Genomic DNA, 25,603 nt, shown 5'->3' with positions numbered 1-25,603 from the left:
CAAGCTTTGATTATTGGTCTTGAAATGGCATCAGATATGAAGGTCCCACAATTGGATATTTGTGGTAACTCTATGTTGATCATCAATCACCTCTTGGGGGAGTTACGAGGTAAAAAGAAGATATTTTTCCATATCATCATGTTATTTGTTTTCTTGACAGGTTCGATCAAGTGTTCTTAAACCATGTCCTAATCGAAGAAAAATGCATGGTTGATGCTTTAGATAACTTGGCCACAACAATTTCAATTGGAGAGAACGAATCAACTAATGAAAGGTGTGTATTTCAACGATGGGTCATTCTCATATGTTTTGATCTTCAGATAAATGAAATCTATCATAAATCCTTTCAAGTGATTGAAGAAAAAGTTGGAAGCAACCACTAATTGAACACCTCAAACATAGAAGGTTGCCAAAATTACCTATAAAAAAAGCATAAAGAAGAGAAGGGTACCAAAATTCATTTTATACGAGGGAAAATTATTTCTTCACTTATACAAAAATTATTCCTACATTTTTTTGACAAAGAAGAAGATTAGCAAACAATGGAGGAAGCACATTTTGTCATTTGTAGAGCGCACCAATCATGGCCCAAGCTTCATTTCTACATCAAGATGATGGGATACTACTGGACAATAATGGTGGACTGTGTAGAACATTTATAAAGGTGTGAAACGTGTCAATTCAATGCCAATTACATGCACCAACCTCCATAGCCTCTTCATATAACCATGAATTCATGGCCTTTTGATGCATGGAGACTTGATATTGTTGGACCTCTTTCAAAGTCCTTAAAAAGGCAGATGTACATCTTTGGAACCATTGACAACATCTTGAGGTGGGCTGAAGTTGTGCCATTAAAAGAAGTGATGAAGAAGACTATTGTTGACTTTATCAAGTCAAACAAAATTTTTAGGTGTGGCATACCAAGATACATAATTAATGATAATGGAATGCCTTTTGAAATAAGCTTATAGTGAGCTTGTGCGAGAAATTTATTTTGAGCAACTTAAGTCTCCAATGTGCAATACATTTGCCAATGGCCTTGCTGAAGTTTCTAACAAGACACTTGGTAACTTTTTTAAGAAAGTCACCGCGAAGAATAATAAGGAATGACATGAGAAAAATTGTGGAACTTTATGGAAACATTGAACAACCTCCGGAACTTCTACACAAGCACTCCATACTTTCTGGTATATGATGCATAAGTCTCCTTCCATTGGAGCAATAAGTTCCATCATTGCAAATCATAATCCAAGAAGGAGATATAGTAAAAAACAACACTCAATTCCATTTAGCAGAGTGGGAGGCATTGGATGAGAAAAGGCTAGAGACACAACAAAAGTAAGAGAGGTCTAGAGGAACAAAGAGGTATAGGCTTGAAGATGATGACTCCTTCCAAGAAGGGTTTTATGGTCAAGTCTCTTTCAATATTCCCCCTAAGTTTAACCAAAAGAAGGTGTCTACCCCAAAATCTCAAGGAGTGAGTAGTAGTGGATCTTATGTGGTTAGGCCTACTTGTGCTAAGTGTGGATACAAACATGATGGTAAGTGTCTAGCCGGCACGAAGGATTGTTATGAATGTGGTAGCAATGACCACAAAATAAGAGACTGCCCAGTACTTGCCACTAAGGGAAAATAAAGGAAGAAAATTAGGTTTGATGCTCTTCAAGCTAGAGGTGAACAAGAGTATCCTCCTAATATTGCTCCCGATATATATTTCATGCTTATTTGTATTTCGGTAATACTTGTCTTTTGTGACTTGATAATTTGGATATGATGAACTTTTATGTTGTCCTTAGTATTCACGGGTTTAATTATGGCCAAATGTGGTTGTTGGTATAACCCAACCTAGCCATAATGAGTTCTATGATGTGTTGGATTTTGTTGAAAAGTGGTGTTGAAGTGATGCCTAGAGGGGTTAAGCGAGTAAATTCCTTTAAAAGAGGATAAAAGTACAATCCTCCGTGGTTTAGAATAATATTGTGTGATGAGTGTGAAGGTTTAGTGATGACTTACTCCGACCTTAGAATTGAAGGAACTGATGTTGTAAAGAGTTTGTATAGGCTTACCCCAAGTGGGGAGAATGTGCTTAGATGGTAAGGTCGTTGAGTGTCCTTGATGTTCATGAATTAGAGTTGCTTGATAATCTCACCTTAAGAGGTGTAGTGAGTTTGAGAAATTTGGCCCCGTTTGGTAGGCTCATATGAGGCTTTGAGTGGTGTTTTAGTAAGGGTGTTAGTTGAATGTGCTTAATTGGGAGGCCAAGGGCCAATGAGATGTCCCAATATCCTTATGTCCCCATCTATTTCTCCTGTAGCCTTAGATGATAAGTTCTCCTTGACCCATGTCTTAATCAAGGAGTTTTGGATGTTATGTGTGTCCTATAATTTCCATGTCCCATAGAGTTACTTTTGGTAATCTTGGTAGGGTTTAGATGCATGATTATTAAACCCCTATTAGTTTTAGAGCCCGGTAAGGTTATAATCGGTCTTAGAAATGCTTTGTGTTTGTGGAAAGGGGTAGTAATTGAGGCTTTTGTAAAAAGGGGATTACTCCCAAGGGGAAGATCATGTGCTTGTGTAGCAACATTGATTGAGAGTCCCGATATTCTCATATTTTTCTTCTATTCCTATTCTGGCTTGATACCAAGAGTTCCTTGTTGGACTTTCTTTATGTTTAGGAGTCATGAGTGTTTAGAAATTTCCATGATCTCCTTATGGTATACATGTTTTTGAATGATTCTGATTTTTGTAGAAAATTGATTTTTCATGATTTAAATGTTCCTCATGATTGTTGTGCATTTAGTATGGTGATGGCATATTTGACTTCTTGCGATGATGTGATGAACATGCCTTGTTAAGTTTTTGATGAAATGGCACATTTGCTCCATAATGTTGTGATTGAGCTTGCTTATAGTTGGGAAAGGTAATTCTTCCTATGTTTATGTTATTAATGATGTTATAAAGTGTTTGTGTAGGCTCACTCCCAAGGGGGAGATGGTGTGCCTAGCTAACATTGTGATTATGTGATTATGTGCTAATGTCTTGCCATGACTTCCTTATATAATACATGTTCATGAAAACTTGTGTTTTGAAGGAAAATGAGTTCATGTGAATTGTTTCCCTCATGTTGTGGTGCATTGAGTAAGAGTTGTCTATTGTACTTCATGAGAAGAATATATGGACATGTTTTAGTTAGGAGATGGTAGTTCCTCCTTGAACATGACAAGTTGTGAGAATCTCATGTATAAATAGGTTGTTAGATATAATTCATACTTCCTTGTAATTACAATAATCATGTTGAATTGAAGTTGATGTTTCCTCCTTGAATAAGTGCACATTATGAATAGTGTATTTTGAGTTGTGCATTATTGTGATGTTTTATGCATGTTTGGGCTACTAGTCTTGAGTCTTTAATTCCAGAAAAAATGTTTGAAGTGTCATCCAAGGATGAATGTTCCCAAGTGGGGGATAATGTAACACCCTGTAATTTAGTGAGTTCTAGAGCCTTTGGTAAGAGATTTGGAGTGTTGTTTGAAGGTTAAAACTTGTAAAAATGGTTTCCGTACTTAGAATAGGGTTTTAGGGGTTAAACGTCCGGGTACGACACCCCAAGGACCACCCAAGGGGTCCTTGAGGAGGACCCCAAAGCAGTCCCTATATCTGGAAAAGTTTGGTGAACCACGGATGGCCAACCACGACCCGTAGTTCATGGCCGTAGGTCAAGGACTACACCAGGCCTGCAAAGCTAATCCTCAAGTGAAAACCACGGAGGTGATTGCTGTCCAGTAGCTACACCTACGGTCCGTAGGTCGAGGGGAGTTGGTGCTGCCAGTTTTAAGTAATTTAGTTTTAGTTAGGTGTTTGGGAATTAATTAGATAACTAATTAGGGGTTAAGGGAGGTCGGTTAGTTAGTTAATTAATCACCTATATAAGCTAATAAGACCTTAAACTAAGTCATGAATTCATGATAACCCAAGACCCCAAATCAAAACCCACCTACTATTTTCTCCAAGAATCTTCTCTCTAGAACCTCCATTGAAGAACAAAGAAAGAGATCAAGGAAAGCTTGAAGAAGGAAGGAGCTTTTCAATATGAAATTGGAAGGATTCTACACCTAAGGTATGGGTGTTCTTCATCCTTGTGAAGCTATCACCCAAGGAGCCTATTCAAAAGCTTTTAACTCAATTCTAGAAAAATCAATTAGCTAGGGTTTCAACTCAACTCCATGGATAACTTTTAAAGTTGCTTTTAAAGGTTGAATGATGTTTGTTTATGAATGTATGATTGATTTTATATAAGTTTAACAAGAAATTTCTTCAAGAATACATGAGACCCCCAACCCTAGCCATGGTTCTTCTTTACATTATGTGATGGTTTTGCAAGTTGGTCCTGTGAGTTAATTATGATGTAATTGCATGATCTAAGTGTGATTTTACATGTATACTTGATTAACCTAATATTTCTAAGGTGAATTGATATAGTCTAGGGTTGTGCCATGAAAGAGGCTAGTTGAGGGTTTAAATATGATCCTCTAAGAATGATGAATTTCTTCATGCAATGCCTTAGATAGATCACCTAGACTTGAATTGGTTTAGGATAATGCTTCTAAACATGAATTGACTTGATCATGATATTATATTAATGTTTATGAATACTTGAAGTATAAATTGCCAATCATGATGAGATTAAGGTATTGATGAGTTGTTGGATCATGGTGTTTCCTTATCTAATGTGCAATTGCTACATGTTTGGGATGAGTTGGTCCATAGCCCTTGAAGGACATATTGTGAAGGTTTGTGCATGTTGACAAGATTGTGTGTGAACTTATGATTTATTTAAAAAGTCAAGGTCCTTTGACTATTGTGTATATTGTGGTATTTTTGAAAGGTCATTCTTCCCTTACCCATACACTTAATCATAAATGAATTGTCTAGGATGATGATGATGTTGTTGTTGTGTCATTTCAAGGACAATTACACACACACTCCATGCATAAACATGATATTGACGTATCAATGGTGTTAATTGAAAGTTTAGTTCTCATATGCACCTTTACACATTATTATGCATCAAATGTACATAACCATGATGATCCAATTGTGTTGATTGAAAGTCCATTCTCATGAGAACACATGATCTTGGTGTGAAAGTTATTCTCACATACTAATTATGAATCTACAGTTGAAAGTACATTCTCACTTTAATGAATCTATGAGCTATTTAATGAATTGTATTGAATGAAGGGTAGAGCACTCATTCATACATGTAAATATAATTCAAGACTAATGATGTCTAATTTGGGAAATAATGCTTAGTACCGAGTGGATATGGAAAATGAGGAAAAGGCCCTTACGCAAATGCAATAGGTTAGGTCATCTAATGTAAACTCATGAGATGAAAGCTCCTCCGCCAATGCAAGGGGTTGAGTTTCTAGAAGCAATATCCCTATAACATAACTATGTGACCACATAGGTCTTTATCTAATGGATCCACGTTATAGCTATACATTTAGTTCTACCTTATGCAAGTAGGACACCTTCTTTCGGTGTGGGGTTACATGACACCGGATTCAATGTAGCTCACATGGTCTATGTCGGTTATGGATAATTTTCCCTATATAATAAAGATAATGAATGAGACATGAACTATACTATGACTTCTTAATGAGGTTTACTTAGTAGGAGTGGGATATGGGACTTCACTTCCACATTGCACATGTAGACTTAGTAGGATGTCATGGGATGGTTCCTTTATATTATGATGAGATTTGAATGAATGCACGTATATTGAATAGAGAGTTGTTATGAATAACTTTCCTTATAATTCAAGTAATGTACATGACTATTTCCTTATTTGTGGCTATTGCTTAGGATGAGGTCTAAAGATGAAACGCATGACTAAAGTAGTTTCAAAGGAGTACTTAGTGGGTTGTTATTATGGGATGCCAACCAAACATTGCACAAGTCTTTCTTAGGGGTTGCTTATGTGATGATTACTTAATGATGAGATGATCTTGGTATTTTATTTTGTATTGTGTTATGATTGGAGTCTATATATTGTGAAGATTGGGATATGTATTGTGTTGATGTTGGAGACTATGCTTGTTATTATAATGTTATCTCTCATGTTATAATGAAATGTATGTGAGTTGCCTTATGGGTTGTACTCTCCTACTATTTCAAAGATGATGTTCAAAAATGGCATATAGCATGATTTCAAATAAAATGTCCATTTTTATACATGTTTTTATGGTATTTGTGCATGGCTTCCATACTTGGTACTTTTTGTGCTAACCCCATCTTTCTACATTTTCTATAAGTGTAGGCTTTTGAGATATAGGATTCCATACTCGTGGCTAGGTTCATAGGAGATCAAGAAGTAGAAGATTGGTGAGTCCTCATTGTATTCGGGGGCTCAACCATTTGTCCTTTACTGTCTTTCTTTTATGTTTTAGACTTTCATTGTAAGGATTATGTCCCTAAGATTGTATTCCAAGTATAATAGATGGTTTGAGACATAGTGTCATAGATTCTCTTTCATTTTATAAGAGACTTCGATTGTAAAGAAATGTTTTAAATTCTGCACTATTTTCCTATGCTTTTATGTTCATGTATGCTATGAGGATTTTATGTGACCCCTTCAGGGTCAAGTACGCTGTGTTACGTCTAGGGGGTACCCCTGGGTCGTGACAAACGTGGTATCAAAGCATAATGTTTTTGGGATGGTTTTTAGGACGTCTCAAACCACATCTAGTAGAGACTTGTTCATAAATGTGAAGCGCCCCACATTTTATGAATAGGAGGCTATTGTATGTTAGGAAAAACTTCACTTCTTTATTCTTTGAGTCATGCGATAGAGTTTAACCTTATAGGGGATTTCTTCTAATCCTTATCCGTTGATCTACAGGATATGACCACTCAAAGAGCTTGCACTAGTAGGTTTGAAAAAGTCTATGATGATCAAGGAGCTTCTCCTTAAGATCCTCAAGTTCCTATTGACTTAATGTCAAATGAGAGGATTAGGTATGGTTTTCATTGGTTGACTCAAGTTGGGATAGAGATTCTAGATTTCTATGGGTCAAAGATATAGGAAGATCCTCTAGAGTTTATGGAGGCGGTCTCTAGGGTGTTGAACTTTGTAGGACTAACACTGGTATAGAAGGTGGAATTGGCTTCTTTCCAATTGAAGGATGTTTCTCTATTGTGGTTTTGTCAATGGAAAGGAGTGAGGCCGGTAGAAGCGGGCCCCATGGAATAGGAAAGATTTAAGAATGGGTTCATTGATAGGTTTTACCCTTTAGAGGTGAGAGAGGCTAAGATACTTGAGTTTTTTAACCTTCGTCAAGGTAGGTTGAGTGTAGAGGAGTATGCTCGGGTGTTCATTAGGTTGTCAGGATATGCTCCATCCATAGTGGCCAACCCTAAGATGAAGATGAGTAAGTTTGTGTCGGGTTTATCTGACTTGATAAAAAGGGAATGTAGTACGGTTATGCTTGAGAATGATATAGATACGGATCATCTTGTGATTCATGCTCAATGGTTTGAAAATGAGAAACTTGAAGAGAAGTCTAAAGGAACAAAGAGGTATAGGTTTGAAGATGATGACTCCTCCCAGGAAGGGTTTTATTGTCAAAGCTCTACTAGTATTCCTCCTAAGTTTAACCAAAAGAAGGTGTCTACCCCAAAATCTAAAGGAGTGAGTGGTAGTGGATCTTATGTGATTAGGCCTACTTGTGCTAGGTGTGGAAAGAAACATGATGGTAAGTGTCTAGCCGGCAAGAAGGATTGTTATGAATGTGGTAGCAGTAACCACAAAATAAAAGACTGCCTAATACTTGCCATTAAGCGAAAAGAAAGGAAGAAAATTAAGTTTGATGCTCTTCAAGCTAGAGGTGAACAAGAGTATCCTCCTAATGTTGGTCCCGATATATGTTTCATACTTATTTCTATTCCGGTAATACTTGTCTTTTGTGACTTGATAAATTGGATATGATGAACTTTTGTGTTGTCCTTAGCATTCACGGGTTTAATTATGGCCATATGTGGTTGTTGGTATAACCCAACCTAGCCATAATGAGTTCTATGATGTGTTGGATTTTGATGAATAGTGGTGTTTAAGTGATGCCTAGAGGGGTTGAGTGAGTAAACTCCTTTAAAAGAGGATAAAAGTGTAATCCTCCATGGTTTAGAATCATATTCTGTGATTAGTGTTATGGTTTAGTTATGACTTACTCCGACCTTAGAATTGAAGGAACTGATGTTGTAAAGAGTTTGTATAGGCTTACCTCAAGTGGGGGATAATGTGCTTAGATGGTAAGGTCATTGAGTGTCCTTGATGTTCATGAATTAGAATTGCTTGATAATCTCACCTTAAGAGGTGTAGTGAGTTTGAGAAATTTGGCCCCGTTTGGTAGGCTCATATGAGGCTTTGAGTGGTGTTTTAGTAAGGGTGTTAGTTGAATGTGCTTAATTGGGAGTCCAAGGGCTAATGAGATGTCCCAATATCCTTATGTCCCCTTCTATTTCTCCTGTAGCCTTAGATGATAAGTTCTCCTTGACCCATTTCTTAATCAAGGAGTCTTGGATGTTATGTGTGTCCTATAATATCCTTGTCCCATAGAGTTACTTTTGGTACTCTTGGTAGGGTTTGGATGCATGATTATTAAACCTCTATTAGTTTTAGATCGCGGTAAGGTTATAATCGGTCTTAGAAATGCTTTGTGTTTGTGGAAAGGGGTAGTAATTGAGGCTTTTGCAAAGAGAGATTTACTCCCAAGGGGAAGATCATGTGCTTGAGTAGCAACATTGATTGAGAGTCCCGATATTCTCATATTTTTCTTCTATTCCTATTCTGGCTTGAGACCAAGAGTTCCTTGTTGGACTTGCTTTATGTTTAGGAGTCATGAGTGTTTAGAAATCTTCATGATCTCCTTATGGTATACATGTTTTTGCATGATTCTTAATTTTGTAGAAAATAGATTTTTCATGACGTACATGTTCTTCATGATTGTTGTGCATTTAGTATGGTGATGGCATATTTGACTTCATTCGATGATGTGATGAACATGTCTTGTTGAGTTTTTGATGAAATGGCACATGTGCTCCATAATGTTGTGATTGAGCTTGCTTATAGTTGGGAAAGGTAACTTTTTCCTATGTTTATGTGATTAATGATGTTAAAGAGTGTTTGCGTAGGCTCACTCACAGGGGGGAGATGGTGTGCCTAGCTAACATTGTGATTATGTGCTAATGTGTTCCCATGACTTCTTTATATAATGCATGTTCATGAAAACTTGTGTTTTGAAGGAAAATGAGTTCATGTGAATTGTTTCCCTCATGTTGTGGTGCTTTCAGTAAGAGTTGCCTATTGTACTTCATGAGAAGAATATATGAACATGTTTTAGTTAGGATATGGTAGTTCCTCCTTGAACATGAAAAGTTGCGAGAATCTCATGTATAAATAGGTTGTTAGATATAGTTCAGACTTCCTTGTAATTGAATTGATCATGTTGAATTGAAGTTGATGTTTCCTCCTTGAATAAGTGCACATTGTGAATAGTGTATTTTGAGTTGTGCATTATTGTGATGTTTCATGCATGTTTGGGCTACTAGTTTTGAGTCTTTAATTCCAAAAAAAATGTTTGAAGTGTCATCCGAGGACATATGTTCCCAAGTGGGTGATAATGTAACACCCCGTAATTTGGTGTGTTCTAGAGCCTTTGCTAAGATATTTGGAGTGTGGTATGAGGGTTAAAACTTGTAAAAATGGTTTCTGTACTTAGAATAAAGGTTTTAGGGGTTAAACATCCGGGCACGACTCCCTAAGGACCACCCAAGGGTTCATGCCGAATTATGGACGTGAACGACTCAATTCAAGGTTTTCAATAACCATGCATAGAGCTCAATACTTGGAACTCAACAACTCTAGAACTCAAGGAGTCAATGATACTACTCATCTCAAGAATACTCGACTCGGAGGGTTCATGCGAAATTATAGGCATGAACTACTTAACTCAAGGAATCAATAATACCTCTCATCTCAAGACTGCTCGACTCATAGGGTTCATGCGGAATTATGAGCATGAATTACTCAACTCAAGGACCTTCATGGATAACATGTAGTTTCCCCATGGTTAGGAATATAATCCCAAAATTATTAGGAACACAATACTCAAGACTTAGAACTTGAAGATACTACTCCTCTCAAAGATGCTCAACTAATGGAGTTCATGCGGAATTTATGGGTATGAACGACTCGACTCAAGGGTCTAAATAACAATATGAAACTCATTTATACGACTCTTCTCATTCTCATACTTGCTTCCTTAAAACTCAGTTTAAAACTCAAGTGTTGGCTTTGAAAAACTTCTCAAGATTTATAACTCAAAATAGGGTTCATGCTGAATTATCGACATGAAAAAATCAACTTAAGGATCTCAATAAAAATATGGAAACTCAATAATTAGGAATATAATTTCAAACGAATGAGGAATTCAAGAACTCAAAATTAACTTATCTCAAAAATACTTAAATCTAGGGGTAGAATTCTAGATTTCTCTTTTACTGATTTGAAAGTAGATGTAGGGTGTGAGGACAAACTAGTCCAACACTATGATAGCCTTACATACCTGTAAGTACAAGGTTCTTGAACAATCTTGAAGAATCTTGAAGAATCTTGAAGAAGAACTTGATTAGAAGCTTTGAAACCCTAGCTTGAAGGTAAACGATCAAGAAAACCTTTCTTGAGATTCTTGAATTAGTTTCTTGAAATCTCTATGGCAAAGAATTATGATTTTTATTAGTGATTCATAATTGTATGGAGAAATTTGAGTTAGAAAAGAATAGAAATTCTTGGAGAAAGACTTACCTTGAAGAAGAATCTTAGAAAAAGATTAGAAAAATCTTGAATGGAGTCTTCTACTTTGATTTTTCCTTAGGGTTTTGCCCTAGGGTTTGAGAGATAAGAGAATGATGGATTTAAAGATGAAATTATGATTGTTTTGAGCCTATTATTAGTGAAGAAATTCGTATAGGGTTTTCTTGGAGATAAAAAAACAAAAATGACCCTTTTTACTGTTTTCCCGACGGCTAATTCGTAACAGCATTGTATCAGGTTACTAAAATAGTCATAACATTTTACTCAAAAATTGGATTGACGCGAAATTGGTGGCGTTGGAAAGTAGATTCAAATACCTTTAATTTGATAGGTTATGGCCCACATAACTCTTTATATTCTAAGAGATATGGTGGTTTGAAGTTGACCCAAGTAGAATTTTACATCAAAACTTAATCGATAAGGAAACTTCAAGAACACTTATCAAGAACTCATCAAGAAATTAAATTGCTCAATATTTATGGATAGATTCACAAAAGAAACTCATGATTGGTGTGTGGGTGAACGAACCCAACATTATAGAAGGTTACATACCTCAAAGAACTAGGTTCTTGGTGAAATCTTGAATTTCTTGAACGAACGCTTGAAACTTTGAACTTTTTCTCCTCTTGAATCTTCTCTCTAAGGCCCTAAATGCTTTTGGAGATGAATGAAACTGATTCTAATCAGTTTAGACCCTTAATTAGGTGTAATTTGCGTTTAGAATAAGTGGGGTAAGGAAAAGACTAAAATACCCCTTCTATTTTCGGGTAGCTTTCCTTAAATGGATAGTCTGACTTTGAAAGGGCATATGTCCCTCATACGAGCTCGAAAATTAGCAAATTCAGTGGTGTTGGAAAGAGGACTCAGAGATCTCTCATTTGATATCTTGTGGGTCTTCTAACTCATCCTGTACTGAAAGTTATGGTTGTTTTAAGTTGACCTAAAACTTAGAAGAACCTAGGAATGACTTGAATAAATTCTCTTTAATTCATTTTGGAACTCAAGGTGTTATATATAGTGACCTGACCTTAATACTTAAGAAATTTTAAATTCCTTGGTAAAATCTTACTCACAACAAAGGATGGTTCGAGTCTTAGTTCAAAAAAGTTTCCTAGGTTGTTACAGTTTGAAGAGTAAAAATAGACAAAAAGATACACTTTCTCTCTCTTCAAAGTTATTTATACTTTCCCCAAAATTTCTTTCACACCCTATTCGCTTACATTAGTCGGGCTCACCGAACTCATTTGGCAAATCGTTGTTTTATCTTTCAGTTCGTCCTTTACTAGATTCAGGCTTCATGTGTTTGAACTCCAATGGGTGGACTTGATAGAATATGCCTTTCACAATCGACGAGTCACCGAATTTCACCTTGTTCGCCTAGTTTAGCCTTCATTTTCACTCTACAGTCTGTCACTTTTGGCGACTAATTTGGGTTTGCCTTTACTAATTTGGTGGATTGCTGATGCGACCTCTCTACGAAAATCTTCCTTGATACTTGGACATCAAATATTTTCAACTTTGGTGATATTCATCCTTTTGGGTGATTCTTCCTTTTGTTTAGGCGATCACCAGTTTGGGGATTTCTACTCGTTTTAGTGTTTTTGGCCTTTTTTTTATTCATTTATTCTTTCCTTGTCCTTTAGCCTTCATAGCTACAAATAATTAAAATATCATCAAAATAGGGCATAATTAGACATTGAGGACATTAAATGTTGAACTAAAAAACCTGAAATGAGTGCAAATCTGGCACTTATCAAGATGCTAAAGTAGAAAAAAGGTGGAAGGTCAAAGCTAGAAAGACCATGTATGCTCTCACTATAGACATTGAGGATGAGTTCCTACAACGAATTAAGAATTTCAAGACACCCCAAGAAGCTCGGGACACATTCACAACAATTTTTACAAATAAGAATGATGCGATATTACAAAGTTTTGAAAATGAGCTTTTGTCGATCTTTCAACGGAATATGAAAATCAACCAATACTTCTCAAAGGTAAAAATTTTCATCTCATGAAATATCAAAATTAGATCCAGGTAATGCTATCACGGAGACAAGAATGAGGATAATCATTGTTCATTGCCTAAGGCCATAGTACAAAGGCATAATTACAGCCACACGAGGTTGGGCTATAAAACCAACTTTATCTAAGTTGAAAATTATGTTCACAAATGAAGAAGATTGAGAGAATCCCATTATCAAGCCTCTCTGTAAAAGATGAAGATAAGGTATTTTTCAGCATAAAAAACAAAGTTATCAAAAAAGGGACGAGAGAAGAATCTCACCTCCAGGGTAAGAACAAAAGAATCAACATCAAAGAAGTGAGTGGCTTAACAAGAAGGGAATAAAAGATTCAACAAAAAGCAAACACAAAAGTGCTAGAATTGTGGACAGAAGGACATTATGCCAGAGATTGCTGGTACAAGAAAGCTGAAAGTAACATAACTATTTCTTCCAAAAACTAAGAAAGATAAAGAAGAAGCTTGGGTTTTTGAGACCTATTATGCAGTTGAATAAGGCAATCAATAGAGTAAAGAAACAATTGATCTACGACATGCACGTCTTGGGCACGTGAGCTACAACAAACTAAAAATCATGATCCAATAGTCAAAATTAAAAGGTCTTCTCAAGCTTGAGATTAGAGTATACACCACATGTGATGGATGCCAATATGGTAAATCATATCAATGCCTTATGGAGAATGAATGTATCAAGTGAAGGAGCCATTGGAGCTAGAGCACTCACGAGTGTTTGGACCAGTGAAGTAGTCCTCCATCAGTGGTTACCATTACATGGTAACATTCATTGATGAATTCTCAAGGTAAGTATAGATTTACTTCTTAAAAGAGAAATCTGAAGCATTTGAGAAGTTGAAAGAGTTTAAATATACCGTTGAAAATGATATTGGAAGAAAAATCAAAAGTATGCATACGGATAGTAGGGGAGAATACACATCACAAGATTTCAATGGCTATCTTAAAGAGAAGATGATAAGACGATAGTTGACTTGCCCAAATACACCACAATAAAATGGTGTGGCTAAAAGAAAAAAAAATAGACAGTTGATAGAGATATGCAGAAGTATGTTGCATAGTGTGAATGTACCAACAAGGTTTTGAGCTAAATGCATCAAGACTATTGTCCACATCACTAACAAGCTGCCACTGGCGATATTGAGATTCATCTCACTATTCAAGAACTTAAAAAGATTATTCCTATAGTAAGTCACTTTCGAGTTTTCGTTTGTGTGTGTTATGTTTTTGTACCAGATCATCTCTGCCGCAAGTTTGATGAGAAAGTTATTCGCTGCATCTTTGTTGGTTACGACAAACAAAGAAAATGATGGAGGTGTTGTGATCCTATTAAAAATCAAACATAGTTGCAAGATAAGCTAAACGAAGTAGAACAAAGGAAAAAGATAGAATTTAAGTAGGAGGTATCTCCTCAAAAAGGAAAATATGAGCTTATGGAAAACTAAAGCTTGTGAAACGCCAGATGAGGGGCAAGAAGAAGTCCAAGAAGCATCATAATCGCAACTAAAAAGGTTTACACGATGAGGCGTCAAAACATTAAGTATGTAGATGCGCCATTAGTAGAGGTGGTTAACAATATAGGGGCTTTTGATTTTGAATAAGCTTTAAATAATAGGTATTGTAGTAATCCAATATTTGAGATCCTCATAGGGTATCGACTTCATGATGTTTGCAGAATTTCAAGAATCATTTACAGCAGACGCAAAGAAAAAAAATAAGTTGGTGTTGAGGGGGAGTGTTAAGAATTCATCACCAACTTAATTAATATCTAAGACATTTCAAAGAAGAGTCTAGAATGCTCCAAATTTGTAAAGAAACAAAGAAGATCCATAGAAAGAGTATTCTAGAGAAAAATACAGAAATGTTCTACAAAGGGTAGTTATAGAATTAAGTAGTTGGAGGAACATTCTAGAATAGAGTAGAAAATATATTTAGCTAGATTTGTCCATCACCACCTACAAATAAAGGTGGACGGTTTGAGTTGTAAATAAGTAATAAAGCAAACAACAATTGAGTGAGAAATAAGAGAGAGTTGCTAGAGTGTGAGTGCAAGATATATTGTGTGTAAGACTATAAGACAAGAATCGGTCTTTACCTTGTAATAATAAAATTCAAATTGTGAGAAGCTGATTGTGTCCGTCTTAAAATATATCTAATATAAATTGTGTATGATCCCAAAAATGGGTCCTCTAGGTTGAAATCCTCAAAGAGGCGGCATAGGGAAAAGTTAGGATGAAAAATAAAAAATATAAAACAATAAAAAAGTAATAATAACTCATTTTTTTGAATGTTATGAGTTGATCCTCTTCATCGAGGTTCATAGGCAGCTTAGGGTATTAGTATTAGTTTTGTAATATGAGTTATAAAGGAGGGGTGCGTCATTATTTGATCATCATAATAGTTCTTTGAAGTGGAATTAATAGAATGTGAGTTAGATATCCCTTTGATGTGTTATGAGTTTTCTACCACAAACATGTGAAGTTGAAGAGTTGAGCGACACACAATTCAAGCTAAATTTGAAAAATATATGTAGAAATCTGGAGATCCTTTGGCCGTAATGTTTATACTGATTGTAGGTAATTGTGTTCTCTTTCTAATGGAACAAGAAGCTTGCTATTTCAGTGCTCCTACTTTGAGTTATAAATTTCCCATCACAGATGCTCAAATCTGAGAAGTTGAGTAAGGGAGAATTCGAGCTAACTTTGAAGAAGTAGGTTGACAAGTTTCGAAAGCTTTTGACTTTGGTTTTTTTATTGATTGTAATTCCAATGCTACTAGATCGAGATATAATTTTTTTATGGAAGCTCACAAAGCTGTGAAGTGAACGTATCAGATTTGAAAAAAAACTTTAGAAATTTATTCTGGTTCACCCTAGAATAGTTTAGCTATACGTTGTAGAACTTCCCTTTGGATTAAGAATCTCTCAATTTTAAAGCTCCTAGCTTGAGATATAATTTTTTTATGAGAGCACACAAAGTTGCAAAGCCAACCCATATGATTTAGAAACTAAGTTCAGAAATTTATTTTGATTAATCAACGAGGAATTTATCTATGAATTTTTTATATGTTGCAGATTGCTGATGATTTAAGATATTGTAAAATTCAGTGTCCTAGAATTTGAAACACTTCTAGCTCAGGATATTAATTTCGCGGACAGAGCGCCCAAAGATGGAAAGTCAATACGACAGTAATCTTGATCAACATAAAAAAAATTATTACAGCCAATCCTTAAGGTATTTGGATCTGAGATTTTTTTTTATATATGTCGCACTCTTTGAAGACTAGCTTCTACAAAATGAAGTGGATCCCAATCTCATTGCTCTTGCATCGAGAGATAAATATTTTAGTGAAGTTGTGCCGAGTTGAAAATCTACAAAGATTGAAGGATGCTCCTTGTACATTTATGCCAGAGTTCAAAGGATACACATTATGTACTTCTCTGGAAACAAAACACACACCATGTATCCTTCTGTCAAGCTGCAAAAAGGATTCTCAATGAAATTGTTTTCCAAGTTGGAATAAAGAGTTATTCCACACCAAAATAGAAAATAAGGATATGCTTCGTGTTCTATATAAGTTATAACCAAGGCAAGAAAATAGAGTACTTTGTATCTCTCATCAAAAATATGAGATATTCCTAGTTTCCAAAGCCCCCACGATGATTTAACGAGGATGCTCCGAATCATCTCCGCCAATACCGCAAAGATGGTGGACTCTCCAAGTGGTATCTTGCCAAAGTCGCAATGAAAATTAAAGCAACAAATTGTATCAACCAAAGCCACAACGAAGGTAGAAAGTGCAACACCAAGTTGTTGCTTTCAAAAGCCTCAACTGAAAAGGATCAAATGGCTCATAATTTGGACACACCAAATTCAAGATACATACAATCGGTAGGGGAGGAGAGGGAGTACAAAATTGGCTAGATGTGCAATCAACTTAAGAAATTAATTCATGAAAATCTAGAGTAGAGTTTTTTGTCAGTTATCAAAATCTTGTATACCTTCGAGTCTAGTTACCAAAAATAAAGAAATCAAAAAATTCACAATTTGGACACCCCAATTGCGTGTTACGAAGAGCCAAACAAGACATAATTGTGATCCAACTTCGAAGCAGTATTTGTATCAATCCTTAATTCTTATGGATGTGATTTTTATGTATCTTCTATTTCTTGGAGTCCTTTTTTCTATTGAACAAGTGTCTCATGATTTTGGCACTTCTACTCTAAGTTATGAATTTTCTACCATAGATGCACAACGCTGAAGAGCCTAGGAAGGAAAAATTTTGAGCTGACTTCGATGCAATATCTCCACCAGTTCTTAACTCCGATTGATGTAATTTTTGTGTTGATCATAGTTCTTGGAGTCCTCTTTAATTTCCTGTGGAATAAGAACCTTGTGATTTTGGTACTCCTACTATGAGTATTGAATTTTATACCATCGACATGCACAGTTGAAGAGACGAGCAAGGAAGAATTGTGAGCTAATTCTAAAGCAATATTTGTACCAATCCATAAAGCCTTTTACAATGCTTTTTACATAAATTGTAGTTCTTGGAATTTTCTTTCTAATGAAATAAGAATCCCGTGATTTTGACACTCTTACTTTGAGTTATGAATTTTCTATCATAGTTGCGCAAAGTTGAAAAATAGACATATTTGATTTCAAAGTGAACTTCAAAAATTAATTATGATCAATATGGAAGGAATTTTGAACTTAAATATTAATAAATTGTAGACCATAGAGCTTAATATTTTATGGGATAGAGCAACTTGTAGTTTTCACTCTAGAAGCTCAAGCTATAAATATTATACTGCAAAGTCAAAAACTGAAAACTAGTGTTATACATAAAAAATTTGCACTAGAAGTTGTAAATTATATATAATATTTCTGGATATAAATTATCAAAATTAAAGATTATTTTCAATGGGGGAATTGATGACATGTCAAATTTTTGAACAGGTTTTGATAATGATAAAGTGAACCAGGTTCACAAACTGGAATAAAGAAACAGAGTAAAGAAAACCAAAGCAAGAATAGAAGACACTTCTAAAAAGAAGAGAAATCCTGATACTGAAAGATATTACCCACAAAGAAAACTACTTTCCATGTAGGACTCAACTAGACGACACTTCTAAACGGCAGGGGAATCCTAACAAGGCAAGAAGTTACCCACGAAGGAAACTACTTTCCTTGTAGGACTAAACTAGGGTTTCATACGCTCCTATAAAAAGGACAATTGAAACATGAGGATCACAACTTTTTGCATATTCATAAACCAAGAATATTTTTAGCAAGAGCACGTGCGACACTGAATGAGCAAGATGAAAGTAGAAAGAAGAACTAGAGTTAGGTTTTCTTTCTAAAGCTTAGTTTGTGGCGCTGAAAGTGAAAGACAATAGAAGAAAAAAGAACTAAAGTTAGATTTTATTTCTAAAGCTTAGTTTGTGTTATTTCAACTCAGAATCATTGTTTAGAGATAATTGTTCTAGTTGTGAAAGAAATGAGGTTTATTAACAAGAAGTGGGTTTGGCTCTTGTAGAGTAGAGTATATGATTATAGTTAATCATTGAACAATTTGAGTGAACTGTTGAGGTGAGGTACTAGAGTTAGTCCCTTTCATTATAGAGTTATAATCTGTAGTTGCTCTGTGAAGTTTGGTGAAATCCAATGAGGTGTAGGCAATGTTTTTTCTTCCGTTGATCAAGGAGGTTTTCATGATAAATCTCTATTTAGTTTGTTAATATTTATTTCTATTAATCCAACAAGAACTTGGTTCTTGTGTAGGTGATCTAGGTTTCTTCAATTGGTATTAGAGCAAGTCTTTTCGTCTAAAAGGTTCACACCTTGAAAAGGATCAATGGTTGCACCACCTATTGCACATGAAGGAGCATCACAATCACGACTCACACTATTCAACGAAAAATACTATGGATGGTGGAAAAATAGAATGATGAACCATCTGATAACAGAAAAATCATATATATGGGGAGTTATTCTAGATGGTCCCACCATTCCTATGAAAAATTGAACAACTCAAGTACCAAAGGATAAAAGGGAGTGGGATGTTGACGATAAATTGGCAAATCAGAAAAATGCGAAAGCGAAGAAGATTTTGATATGAGGAATAAGTAAAAATGAGTACAATCGGATTTCAGCATGCCCAGATGCAAAAGTTATAAGCGAAACTCCGCATAAAGCTCATGAGGGAACAAGTCAGGTAAAAAAAATCCAAAATTGATAACTTAAATAGACAGTACGAGCTATTCAGTATAATGGAATGTGAAACATTTCAGGACATGTACACCAGGTTCACGATAATCATCAATGAAATCTACTCACTAGGAGAAGTGATCCCTACTGGAAAAGTAGTCAGAAAACTTTCGAGTGTTCTTCCTGAATCTTGGGAAAGCACAGTCGAAGCCATTACGGAAGCATGCAATCTGGATGCCCTGATGATGGATGAGTTCATTGCAAATATCAGGACCTATGAATTGAAGAAGAATCAAGAAAAGGAAATAGGCGGCAAGAGAAAAGAGAAGAACCTAGTTCTCAAGGCAACAACACAAGATGACTTCGAGGATGAGAACATTGCCCTAATGACTAAAAGGTCACTACAACATTTTATGTCTACAACCATCATAGAAATGTGTGGCCTAAACTATGAAAAAGTGTGGCCTTGCACTTTTTCAGGGGTGGCCGAAAAAAGCGTCACCTTAGAGTTTAGGCGACACTTTTCAAGTGTTGCCTTATCAGCTACGCTTAAAAGCGTAGCCTAAAAGGCAATAAGGCCACGCTTTCCAGTACCTCATATAGCAACATTTCTATCTCATACAACTACACTTTCAAGTGTGGCCTTTGCTTCCTTATTACCCACGATTTTAAAGTGTTGCCTTTTCTATCTAATGTATGACCACACTTTGAAGTGTAGTCCTTGCCCATGTGCATACCACAATTTACAGTCCTATGGCTACACTTGTAAGTGTGGTAATATTATTTTGGCTATAAAATATTTATATGCCACAATTTCTAATTAAAAACGCCAATATTGTTTTGCAATAAATAATATCAAGCATTAAATTGTCTAATAAGTAATTCAAATATATAGATTTGCAATAAACCTCAAAAGATAGTATGACTTGTGTACATACACATACTTATAAAGCAATATTCTAAATATGTGTACACAATAGTTCAGAAAGTACTCTTACAATAGTTCGATATATTCTAGCAATGAATATATTTCACAAAATCAAACATAATGTATTCAAACTTTTACAATAGTTCAAAAACTCTTCATCATCCACTTCAATGAGATCAAATTGACTTGTGGCAACCCTTCAAATTTGTTCACCTTCATTTCCCTACACATTTAAAATGTACAACAAATCAGATTGCAGAAGTACGTTATAGAAGAGGCAAGAAGTTCCAGATTCCAGATTCCAGATTGCAAATTTTTTTAGCTCCAGATTGCAGATTCCAAATTGCAGATTGCAGTATATCCATTTCGAAATGGTCATGACCAAATTGCAGTATATCCATTTCGAACCATAAGTCAACTAAAATCATAACTATGTAATTAGTCTAATGGTCATGAACAATGAGTAACTACACTAAAGAGTTTTGATGCTAATGTAAGCTAGAATAATAAAGGCACAGAAAAAACCAAAGAAGTCTAACAAAGAGAGTACATATATATGTGCCGAGGGCCTGTGCACCCCCGGGATTAGTCGGGGCTCAAAGAGACTCGGACACCCGGTGCAAATCAAAAAAAAAAGAGAGTACATATGATACATCAGACACTATATATCAAACATTCAGCAGATGTAGCAGGAAACAAAAATTAGCATATCCCACAAAATACCAAGAGTTGTTCATCATTCTTAATGAACATTACAAATATAACAGAGAAAAATTACAAATATATATGGTATACCATACTCTGACAGCTGATGTGGATCTATGATTTTTCTTTGCTGGATGACTTGCCTAGTAAAATATTTATTAGACATAGCAAGTATTGAGAATATATTAGAAGGTTGATATTAACTTTTATATTTTCAAGGCTAATAATTTCCAAGGGCAAAATAAGAAGAATTGTGTAAAATGACAAGTATTACTGTTGCATTGATATATATAATTTAACACCTGTAAACCTGAATTATATAAAGGAACCAGGTTATTGCCACAACATGACTTAAGATAAGATGAGGGTAGTCCTAAAGCAAAGCCACAGAAAGGCTACAAAACTATGACGTTGCAGATCTTTCAACAGATATCTAAACAACTAATCTATGGCAAATTGTCGAACAAATTGTTTTGCTTGTGACCGAAGGATATGATACTTTTTTCCTTGAACTCTAAAAGTATAAATATCATGATATCTCTTAGCCAAGTCTTTGTCATATTTTACTCCTAGCAAAGTAAAAGCGAACATATTGTTATATGTCCTAACAGGGGTCAGTAGATGTGGTTGACGTGGATCCTAATGTATTAAGTAGTTATGAATTAGGGAAGCAAACACCTTATGGTAGTAGAAGCTAACAAAAATAATATGATTATTATACTCGCCTCTTTCACAGACACAAAAAGGAGGAACCAAACTTTTCCCTTTCGCAGAAGTGTCAACTAACGTATGAGCCTCGAATGTAGCAGCTAATAAATAAATATGAAATGTGTCAAACCAGAACATGCGTGTGTATAAATAACATATGCACTCAGAGACATGTGGGTATGTAAAGACCATAAATTTAACTTGCTAACCTTCTGTTGACGTAACATATTGAGTTGACAGAGTGGAAGATATTGAGTTGACAGAGTTATTGAAGGCACAAACTTGTAGAAGACGTCTTCTTGAGTCGAGATCTCTTGTGCGCATTTGTAATAGTAGTGCCTCTTTTCAGCTGGCAACATTTCTTTATTTTTTTGCGTCGATTGAATTTCATTTAAGTGTTTGCACCTAATAAACATGGACATTTATTCTTTTTCTTTGAATGTGTGGCAAGTTCAGCCTTGTCTCCCGAGACATCTGCATTCAAGCAGCCAACAAATTGCAGAAGCAGATAAGACATGTGTGCATGTTATCCAAAAAGTAATACCGACAATGATAAATTTATAATCCAGAGATGTACACTGCATAGAAAGATCGACAAAGCAGCTAACTGAGGAAGCAAAATAAGAATTGTTGTCAATACATGCAATCTGGCACCTTCCAGATCCTTAACTGCTTCCATTACATCCTTGGCATCCGACAGCTACAAAAAAATTAATAGGAGAATCAGAAAAGAAATGAAAAGTTTCAAAGAGCCAATGCATAAAACAAAGCTATTGGATTAACTGATCACTATACACCATAAAACGGAGACTCTAAAGCAAGCTTAAACATCACACATTTTGTGATGGAAAAAGTGTACCACCGCAACTGTATGCAAGGAAGTTTCCATATATATAAATAGAGGAAGAAGTACTTGAGGCACCCATTTTGGAGAAACAAAACCCGTCACTTCAACCACAGGTAGCCCACAAGAGACGAGCTTTTGAATTAATTCAACCTTCACTGATGTAGGAACAATTTTCTTCTTATTTTGTAATCCATCCCTTGCACCAACTTCCACTATCTTCACATGATTTGGCATGCCATTGAACAACTGCTACCGGTCAAAGAAACAACCAGAAATTAAAATGTTTAAGAAGAAGGATACATGAATCTGTGCAAGATATAAAGACATTGAAAGAAGAGGGGAAAAAAGGACTTCAAAGAATTACCTTGAACGTTTTTCTAACTGTGCTTCTGTGGTTGCTGTAAGATTTAGGTTGACGATCTGTCCAACACTGTGAACGAGACACAATTCCTCATACTATATAAGAAATTGAAATTCTTAAAAATGTGAAGATTATTTAGATCTAAAATTGCATCTAACATTTTAAAAACATATAAAATGAAAAGGTAATCATATAAATTAAGATTTTTGAATACCAGCAATAGAGAAAGACAGCTGAACGAGAAGAAGGCTGGCATATATGAGTCGAGTGACTGAACTATCTCCGTCACCACAGCTCATATCTGTTTTCATAGACTCCCCAACTCCTCCAACTAAGTACGAAGACAGTCTAATTGATATTGCAATACATCTCCACAGAAAGGCTAGATGTCAGTCTTTCACTCAAAATTCAGCAATCAACAGTTAAGGTGTTGGTGACCGAAGTATGTTCTGAATTTCTTACTTCCATTCACTACAGAAAGTATACGTTTGAGGTGTTAGACAAGATTAGCTGTGTATTATCTTTTCCCAAACCAATAGAGATTTCCTCAATCTTCTGGGATATGATTTACAATATAAAGCCAATTAACCACACATGTATAAGCCTTTCATCACGAGCATTCTTTCTTTCCTTGACAAGTTTAATAAACAGGCAAGAAGATCTTAAAAGCAAGTGACAAATCTAAGGAAGTATCAGAACACAGAATACCTCCAGTAATGTAGGATAGTTTATGTGAAACATTAAAAGAAAAAAAACCACCCACTTTATACCTACTTTTAGCTTCTCCTTCTCCATTCTGAAAACAAAATAATTACAGCTTTTCTAAGATCCAGGCAAGACCTACCCCAACAGAAAGAAAAAAGCACATCAACTCTTTGAAAACCATATTTTTCTCTAAATAGTAAACATACCTTTTTTGATAATAGTAACTGAAAAATAGTAAACATACTTTAAACTGCAAGTCAACATTGACCACCAAACAAAGCTTTGTCCTAAGGCCAATTCAACAATATTTAAATGACAATTAACTGAAATTTCATCTTTGTGAGATCATCAATATTGTACCTATGGCGTCTTTAGTATTTGGCTCCATTTCAGTTTCCTTCCTTAATATATTCACCCGAAAAAACTAGGCATTTTGAGAGTTATTTTACAATTTTACATCAATTTATACCTACTTTGAGGCAAGAAGTTCACCAATTACCTTTTTTTCAAGCAGAGAACTTTATCCATTTTCTTTCTGTAACTTGGCTCAGATTAAACCCAACTAACTTTTACTTCCATCGGAAGACAAAAAGACCATAGTAATCAGTTACTCTAAATCTCAAACTAGTTGAGGCCACCTAAATGATCTTCATGTCCATTCCACTTGATTCAGTTCGATTCCATCCAAATACAAAGGAAAGAACAAAACTAACCCAATTAATCCCTGTAAATAAAGGCAAATTGAATGTTGTTTTACAATTTTCCAGCACATTAGATACCTATTCCTAGGTCCAATATAAAGTTTAGCTCATAAAAAATCTCTAAGTTACTTTTAATTCTATCAAAATGCAAGAACAAAAGCAACCCAACTAATCACATAAATAAAGACTACTTGACTGCAATGTTAGAATTTGGGGCACATTACATACCTATACTCAGTTCCAATCTTAAATTTAGCTCATAAAAATCTAACATACTTAAAATTCCACCAAAATGCAAGAACATTAACAACAAAAGCAACCCAATTAATTCCATAAATAAAGGCAAACTGAATGTTATTTTACAATTTCCCATTACATTAGATACTTATTCTCTGTTCCAATCTCAAATTTAGCTCATAAGAAACCTGCCTTACCTTACGTTAAATTCCAGTTCACTGTTCAAATCTTAAATTCACCTGATAAAAACCCTAGCAAACTACATATTCCATCAAAAAATCAAAATAACAAAAAAATCAAAAACCCCATGAAACAAAAATTTGAACAGATCTGAAAAGGGTTTGGAACAATGATACCTGCATAGCTATTAGTAACATCAACAGTACCTTTAAATGAAGTTCCAAGCAAAACCCCAACAACACATTTCCTTGTGTCTCTTGCAACTCTATTGTAGTGGTCTACGATGCTCAAAAGCACAAGCGGATGAACTATCACCTTCTCAATCGGCCTCGAAGATATTTGCTGAGATTTGATTACATCCATTATTGCTTCTTCCGTTCTTTCTCTCTTCGAAATCTGGGAAATAACGTGTTCTCCAATATAGTGTCTGAGTCGATTCATTGCAGCTCCTATTTTTGATTTGGGGTAAAACATTTTTTAGTGTTTAGTTCTTTTCAACCAGACCTTTTTTTATTTATTTATGAATTCTTTTTTTTTGTCCAATTAGAAATTGGAGGGAGTGTTAAATATATTGGAGGGAATACAATATTTTAGTGATAATTTTAGAAGAAACTATAAGGCTACACTTATAAAGTGTTGTTTTTTGAATTATAAAAATAGCACACTTTAAAAGTGTAGTCATATGTGTAAATAAGTATTACCAATTATATCATGATATGGAAACGCTTATAAGTGTAGCTTACACCACTAAAGAGCATGCTTTAAAAGTGTTGCTAATGTCATCGTGGCAAAAAACTATAAACCAAGGCTACGCTTTAAAAGCGTACCCAAAATTATTTTAGGCAACACTTTACAAGTGTTGCCCAAATTTAGTGTTACCTTAGGCCTAAAATGTTGTAGTGGGTTCTCAAGAATTCTGGAGAAAGTTCAGATGAATCAACGAAGAAATTTCAGAAGATGACTGATAAAGACTTACAAGACCACCTATGTCACAAGTGTGGAATTCCATATCACTTCATCAAGTTTCGTCCTTTCAGGTCCTTGGAGTACAAGAAAAACAATCCATAAAAAACTAAAGGAGGCCAGGAATGATCAGTACATTCCTACAAATC

The 25,603-nt window shown here is 35.2% G+C and overlaps 1 protein-coding gene across 8 annotated transcripts; it reads right to left on the bottom strand.

Annotated features, from left to right (window-relative positions):
* Positions 1 to 20,044: 20,044 nt before the first annotated feature.
* Positions 20,045 to 24,990, bottom strand: LOC102578164 (hydroxymethylglutaryl-CoA lyase, mitochondrial-like). 8 transcript variants are annotated; one of them, XM_015306336.1, is made up of 7 exons: positions 23,618 to 24,989; positions 22,883 to 23,579; positions 22,672 to 22,737; positions 22,374 to 22,553; positions 22,038 to 22,160; positions 21,670 to 21,934; positions 20,045 to 20,270 (listed from the first exon to the last, which is right to left on the bottom strand). In XM_015306336.1, exons 2-6 carry the CDS (start codon positions 22,922 to 22,924, stop codon positions 21,866 to 21,868), a joined length of 480 nt encoding a protein of 159 aa, XP_015161822.1. In that variant the 5' UTR covers positions 22,925 to 23,579; positions 23,618 to 24,989; the 3' UTR covers positions 20,045 to 20,270; positions 21,670 to 21,865. The 8 variants fall into 8 exon arrangements, 6 of the variants coding, with proteins under 6 accessions (XP_015161822.1, XP_006341865.1, XP_015161824.1 ...); XM_006341803.2 differs by having other exon boundaries at positions 22,883 to 23,139; positions 24,698 to 24,985; XM_015306338.1 differs by having other exon boundaries at positions 22,101 to 22,160; positions 22,883 to 24,990.
* Positions 24,991 to 25,603: the final 613 nt, after the last annotated feature.

Source organism: Solanum tuberosum, unplaced genomic scaffold, assembly GCF_000226075.1.
Source record: "Solanum tuberosum cultivar DM 1-3 516 R44 unplaced genomic scaffold, SolTub_3.0 scf00029, whole genome shotgun sequence".
Classification (NCBI taxonomy): Eukaryota; Viridiplantae; Streptophyta; class Magnoliopsida; order Solanales; family Solanaceae; genus Solanum; species Solanum tuberosum.
The sequence above is the reverse complement of the archived record's forward strand: the minus strand, read 5'-3'. Positions and strand labels throughout refer to the sequence as shown.